The 6,914-nt window shown below is 49.1% G+C and overlaps 1 protein-coding gene across 1 annotated transcript; it reads right to left on the minus strand.

Moving 5' to 3' along the window:
• Nucleotides 1-1,254: 1,254 nt before the first annotated feature.
• Nucleotides 1,255-5,322, minus strand: ACTL8 (actin-like 8). Its single transcript, XM_011998460.1, has 2 exons — nt 4,956-5,322; nt 1,255-2,550 (listed from the first exon to the last, which is right to left on the minus strand). Exons 1-2 carry the CDS (start codon nt 5,301-5,303, stop codon nt 1,798-1,800), a joined length of 1,101 nt encoding a protein of 366 aa, XP_011853850.1. The 5' UTR covers nt 5,304-5,322; the 3' UTR covers nt 1,255-1,797.
• Between the last annotated feature and the right edge of the window lie 1,592 nt (nt 5,323-6,914).

Raw genomic sequence — 6,914 nt, forward strand, 5'->3', positions numbered from 1 at the left:
ACTCAACCTGACACCAAGTCTGGGGCTTGCACCAGGCTGGTTCTGAGTTGGTCTAAGAATTCTTATTCCAGGCTCCTACTCTTTTCCCTGGGGACTGCTGATGCTTCAGCTGTGGGAGCAAACACATGAGAATATGGCTCACGTATTCAAAGACAAGGTGAGCTGGACTCTGCCCTCCAAATCTTCTTCTACTTGCCCTGAGACATCTGGGTTCCTTGAGCTCCAGTCTTCCAAACTACACTTGTTACTCTATTCCAGCTCTTAACATTAAGGAGCCAAGAATCCCTTTCAGAAACCGCTGGATAACACTATGGTTGAGAGCCTAGGCTGGGTTCAAACCCCAGTTCTGGCACTTAACAGAAAACACATTTCATTAAATAAATTGTATATTGTGGCTCCTTTCTCTGTATTAGTCAGAGTAAGCAAAAGAGTTGCTGTAACAAACAGCCCCACACTCTCAGTGGCTGAACATAGATTCCTCATGCCACAGGCTAGTGTTGGTGGGGTTGGGCAGGGGTTTCTGTTCCACCCAGGCACTCAGGCTTCTTCCATCTGCAACTCTTGCCATCCCCTAAGGCTTACACATCCTCCCCATTGACCCATCCCGCAGGCTGTGAAGGGGTATTTTTAAGGTCAGGTGCATGCCAAATGGGCCAGAACTCAGCCACCTGGCCCTATATAACTGCTGAGGACTTGGGAGCATTGCCTCAGTGTGCCATTGAAGGAGAGAACACAGTTACTGATGGTCCCTAGCAACCTCATCTCAGTCCACTCCATTGAAAGTGGCCATCCCTCCACCTCCAGATCACATGACCGTGTCACATTTGATTCATTTCATTCTTCATCATCAGAAATATTAACGTATGTACTGTCTACAATAGATCCCACAGGATGCTGTAAGCTGGAAACCAGAAACCTTGTACATCTTTCTCACCTCAAGTCCCCAGTGTCCAGCATAGCTCCTAAAACATGGTAGGTACTTGAATATTCATCAGATATATACCAAACAAATACAAGAAAGAAGGAAAACTTTCAACAGAATATTGGGACACCTGGGATGGATGGATAGAATGTGGCAGTGGAAGAACACAGGGTCCAGACCCTTGCCTATTTGGCTCAGTGGCAGCCACTGTTCACAGGCCCCAGACACCTCAGAGACTGCCCTGGCCCCTACCTGGCTCTCTCACACTTATACTCCCTGAGACTCCCCAAGGGGCCGCCCACCCTACCCCCATCCATCACAGGAGCCAGCGCTGCTTCCAAACAAGTTGTTTATTTGCAGATATAAAACAAGGTCCAACCACGGGTGGCAAGGGCATCCCAGGCTCACCTGCAGCAATGCCTCCCTGGCCAGAAAGGGCCTGTAGGACCAGAAATGTCAACTCTTCCCCATCCCCTAGTCAAAAATAATTGGGACTCCTAGCAGAAGTGTTACCCCAGTTAAAACCTACTCAACCAAGAAGAATGAGACAAACCAAGGGAAATGTCAATGAAAAACCAGTGGCTCTCGGGCATGGAGATGGCAGTCAGCCACTCAGACTCCAATGACAGGCCACCCTGGAAAAACCGTTCCCTGCAGAGTTTCCAAGGATGACATCTTGTCTTTCCCCTTGGGTAGGTCCCACTCTTGCAACAAGATAAAACCTTAGAACCTAAAAAATACACTTATGCCCCCAGAATTCCAAAGCCAGCTCACCCCACCTCACCTCATTCTACCACCACCCAGAACATTTTGCTAAAATTAATCTGCCCATGCCCATCTAACAGGAGCCCATTCTCAGGAGACAGCCAGTAGCGTCACATCCTCCTATGCTCACCATACTCCTCTCGGGACATCCACTCAGACTGGTAGGTAGAAAGGTGAGCCACCACGGACGCTCCTAGCCAGACACTGAAGTTTCTATTGGAACCCGCCCAGACTGTGGCCTTGGTGGAGGAGACACGATCCCCCATCAGCTCCCCAAACAGGCGCTTTGTGAACCCGGGATAGAGGGTGTTGCCCCCGCAGGCCATCACATGGGAGACCAGCAGGGGGCGCAGGGAGATCTCGCAGGACTCCACGGATTCCACGATGGCCCGTGGGATGCTGGGCCCTGGCTGCTCGAACACCTGCGGGCTAAAGAACATCTCAGGAGCCACCCGCTGCATGGGGGTCAGCTCCACGCGGGAGCCGTCTGGGAGCTGATAGGTGTTGCTCTCATCCAAGCCACTCTTCTGCCTCTCACGAAAGTCCAGGGCCTCCCCCAGATTCTGCGGCACGTAGCATTTGTTCATCTGAGTAATGGCGACCGTCTCCAGCTGAAACAGGCTGCGTCTATCGCAATCTTCCTTAAAGAGGCTCTTGAGGAGATAGGCGGAGAGATCCTGGCCGGCGAACTCCAGCGTCTTGCCACTGGCGGGCAAGGGGCGGCCCTGGTGGAAAGGCTGCACGCGGGTCAGGCCGTAGCCAGAATCAACCACCACTCCGGTCAGGAGGCCAGAGGCATACAGGGACATCTGCAGCTGGTCGGCCAGGAGAACGGATGGGACATGCAGCAACTCAAACAGGATCTGCAATAAGGGAGAATTCACTCAGTGCATTTCCCCCAGCCTGCTCAGCAGTCAAAGCTGAAGTCAGCACAGAGCCACGTCCTCGGGGGACTTTCGGGCTGCCCCAGGATGCTGTGCCCAGGGACCCTGGAGCTCATGCAGTAAGGATAAAGCAGCAGCTCTAGAGGATTAGAAGGGGAGCTGGGTTTGCCCTCAGGAGCTTGTCTGGTCATGGCCATTCAGAAGATCACTTTGGTGGAGAGGTGAGAAGAGCTCTGTGGCTGCAAGAAATGGTTCTGGGACTGGCTGCAGGAGGGACATGGCCACGGGTCACATGTGCAGCCTGAACCGCCTCTTTAGAAGAAGGAAGAACAGATTAGAAAAGAAACAAGTGTTGCATATTCACCACTGCCTCCGAAAAGTGGAGGAAGACTAGAAAGACAGACAAGAAAGATAAGACAGACAAGAAAAAAGACAAACGGGTGGAAAGAATGAAAAAGGAAAGAAAATAAAAGAAAAAAAAAGGGAAAAGATGCTCACTGCCTGGGAGCAAAAGCCTTATTTATTCTTTTTTTTTAAATAAAAACCTTATAAACGTCAAGACAACCCTGGAATTTGGATATTTAGGGTTTGCCAGAGACCCTGGGCTGGTTTTCTCCCCCTGCCCCTCACCCCCTGAATCTTTACAAAGTCTCCCTGCCCCCCATTCCTCAGCTCTGGCTGCCTTCCCAAGGTTCTAATCCCATAGAAGCAGAAAGATCACAATAGTCAACCCTTCTGTGGCCCCAGCCACTTACCGCTTCAAGCCCCCACAAGCCTGTCATCTCCCCTCAGTGAGGGGGGCTCTCTCCATTATTACTCTCAGAAAATTGTCCCCCCACCAGCCATTTCTCAAAATAGCAGCCAAGGTCCTCTTTTTCAAGTGGAAAATCAGATATGACTCCCCCATTTAAAACTCTCCATTTAAAACTCCCCAGGAACTTCCTATTCACTTAGAGCAGTGGCTGGCAAGCATTTTCTGTAAAGGGGATAGACAGTAAGGGTTGCCAAATTCAGCAAATAAAACTACAGGATGCCCAGTTACATATGACTGTCAGATCAATAATAAATAACACTGTAGTGTAAGTATGCCCCATGCAATATGAAACATACTTAAATACTAAGACATTATTTGTCATTTATCTGAAACTCAAGTCTAACTAGGACATCATGCATTTTATTTAACAAATCTACGATAGTAAATATTTTAGCCTTTAACTTGATGTATGGTCTCAAACAGTCTCTGCTGCAACGACTGAACTCAGATGCTGGAGTATGAAAGCACGCTCTGCCAAACCCTAAATATCAGAATTCCTGTTTTGTCTTGATGTCTGGAAAGTTTTTATTTAAAAAATAATAATAGGGCTTTGTCTACCAGGCAATAAGCATATTTTCTTTTTTCTTTCCTCCCCTTTCTGTCTTACACAACATATAAATGAATGCATGTGGCTATGTTCCAACAAAACTTTATTTACAAAACAGGTGGTGGGCCGGATTTGGCTCACTGGGTTGCCAATCCTTGATTTAGAGTAGAATCCAAGCACTACCCACAGCCTACCAGGCCTACAAGGCCCACCCTCCGCCAGCCTCACCATCCTACTTGCCTCTTGCCGCTCTTGCTGCTGAAATCACCTCCGTCAGAGAAGCCCTTCCTGAGTACTCTCTTCAAACAGGTTCCCCACCCCCAACAGTCCACCATGATCCCATTTCATTACGGTTCTAGAACTCATCGCTACCTGGAATTATTTGTCAACTCCTTCATGGAAGCTCTACTGAGGGCCAGAACATGGCCTATATCAGCAATTATGGAATCCATAAGCAAATAATCCCACGTCTTTCTCCCTGGTAACAACCCCCTTTCCACCGAGCACTTTGGTTGCTACATGTCCGTCTGCAGGTGGGGCCTCCATGAGCTCCCTTGCTTAGAGGCACACCAGGCACCCACTAGGCTCTTGGGAAATGTTTGTGGGGCAATTTGTTGATTTTTTTTTTTTTTTGAGACAGGGCCTTGCTCTGTTGCCCAGGCTAGAGTGCAGTGGCGTGACCTCAGTTCACTCTATTCTCAACCTCCCAGGCTCAAGTGATCCTCCCACCTCAGCCTCCCAAGTAGCTGGGACCACAAGCATGCACCCTGCGCCTGGCTAATTTTTGTATTTTTTTGTAGAGACGGGATCTCACTATATTGCCCAGGCTGGTCCTGAACTCCTGGACTCAAGCGATCTGCCCACCCGCCGGGGACTCCCAAAGTGTTGGGATTACAGGCATAAGCCACCACACTCAGTTGGCAATTTATCTTAAAAAGCACAATTCCTGGTGCCCAATCAGTCCAGACATAGTGTCAGTCTGTTTCCCGCTCCCGAGTGGGAGCAGCCCCCGGAAGGCCTCACCTCCAACATCTTCTTTCGGTCCGCAGGCTCCCTCAAGGGGGTCTCCGTGATGATCACAGGGGGGACCTCGTGCTCCCGTTTGTGGTTCTCCAACACAAATGACCAGAGGTACTGCACGCCCTCCCAGTTGAGGATGCGGCCCCGCTCGATGGGGTAGCTAAAGGTGTCAGGATGGCAAATGTCGATGCCCAGGCTCACGCGCCTCCGGGCGTAGCTGGGGCCAGGGTTCTCCTTGCACGGTAGGTAGTTCACAATGTTCGGGAAGACCATCTGAGGCTCATTCCAGCCAGCCGTGCCAGCCTTCAAAAAGCCAGACCCGTGGTCAATGATAACGGTTCTTGCAGCCATGGCGGAGGCAGAGGTGGGTGGGACCTGTGGATGCAAAGGATGGGGTTAGTTGTGCAGACAGCCTACACCACCATAAGCAGCTTCCCCCTCCACCCAACAGTCAAACCTCAGGGCTTCCCCTGAAGCTTGTCCACTGACCCCTCCAAGCCTTTGCACAAGCCATTACCTGAGCCTGGAACACTCTCCCCATCCCAAATTCCCAATCACCCTACCAGGCTCCCTTAATGGGCCACGTCCAGGAAGTGGCACCCACCCCTCCTGCCCACTCAAGCTTCTCCCGCTGCACTCTGCACACACATGTATCCTGAGGAGAGCACTCCTGCCCCATGATCCAACTCTGCAAAGATTACTCTTTGCAGACTCAGCAAGAAGCTTGCCACTTGGGAAGTCCTTGTAGACATTGGCTGCCTAATTAGAGGGCACAAGGAACATGAAACATCAGCCTCAGAGCCACCACCTTCAGTAATAACAATGTCATAGCAACAGCAGCAGAAGCAGGCGCTGTATCAGTGAGCATGGCAGCAGCTGCAGGGACCATTTCTGGAGAACATACCCTTTCTCCAGTACCACAAGGAACACTTTGCATGTTACATTGGACTAGGTAAAACTGCCATTTGTGTCTGTGAAAATGGTCAGAGATCAGCAATTTCACATGGTTTCACCTGATACATGGACTCATTTAATATCTGCCACAATGTATAAGGCAGGTGATGTCCACTTTATAGATGAAGAAACTGAGGCACAGAGGGGTAAGATTACTTTCCCAGGGGTATACAACTAACAAAAACAGAGTTAAGAGTCAAACACAAGCCAGACTGCAAAGGCGATGTCCTGAGCATCAAGCATGAGAGGCATCAGGCATCAGGTGTTAAACATGAGCTAAGCATCTAACACCTGATAAGGGAGACGATCAGGAAGATTCCATGATTGTGGTTAGTTTCTTCACCTGTAAAGCGGGGAGAACAACAGCACCCCCTGCTGAAAAGGTAGCTATGGTCACTACCTGATGTCCAAACTTACTAAAAAGCTACAGTAGCCAAGACAATGTGGGGGTTACTGGTAAAAGAATAGTCAAGGCCAGGTGCAGTGGTTCACGCCTGTAATCTCAGCACTTTGGGAGGCCAAGGCGGGCAGATAACCCTGACGTTAGGAGTTCAAGACCAGCCTGGCCAACATGATGAAACCCCATCTCTATTAAAAGTCCAAAAATTAGCCGGCATGGTGGCGCACTTTTAATCCCAGCTACTCGGGAGGCAGAGGCACAAGAATCGCTTGAAACTGGGAGGCGGATGTTGCAATGAGCCAAGATTGCACCATTACACTCCAGACTAGGTGACAGAGTGAGACTCCATCTCAAAAAATAAATAAATAAAAATTAAAAAAAAAAATAGTCACATAGATCCATGGAACAGAAAGTCCAGAAATAGGCTCACACACAAAACAAGTGTTGTTTGATCTTTGACAAAGTCCCAAAAAATAATTAAATGGAGAAATGATAGTCTTTACAACAAATAGCAAAGAACAATTGGATGTCCATATACAAAAAAAAGAACCTTAGCCTATACCTCACACCTTATAAAAAATTAACTTAAAATGCATCATAGAAATAAA

The sequence above is a fragment of the Mandrillus leucophaeus genome, unplaced genomic scaffold (assembly GCF_000951045.1).
Source record: "Mandrillus leucophaeus isolate KB7577 unplaced genomic scaffold, Mleu.le_1.0 Scaffold571, whole genome shotgun sequence".
Taxonomy (NCBI): Eukaryota; Metazoa; Chordata; class Mammalia; order Primates; family Cercopithecidae; genus Mandrillus; species Mandrillus leucophaeus.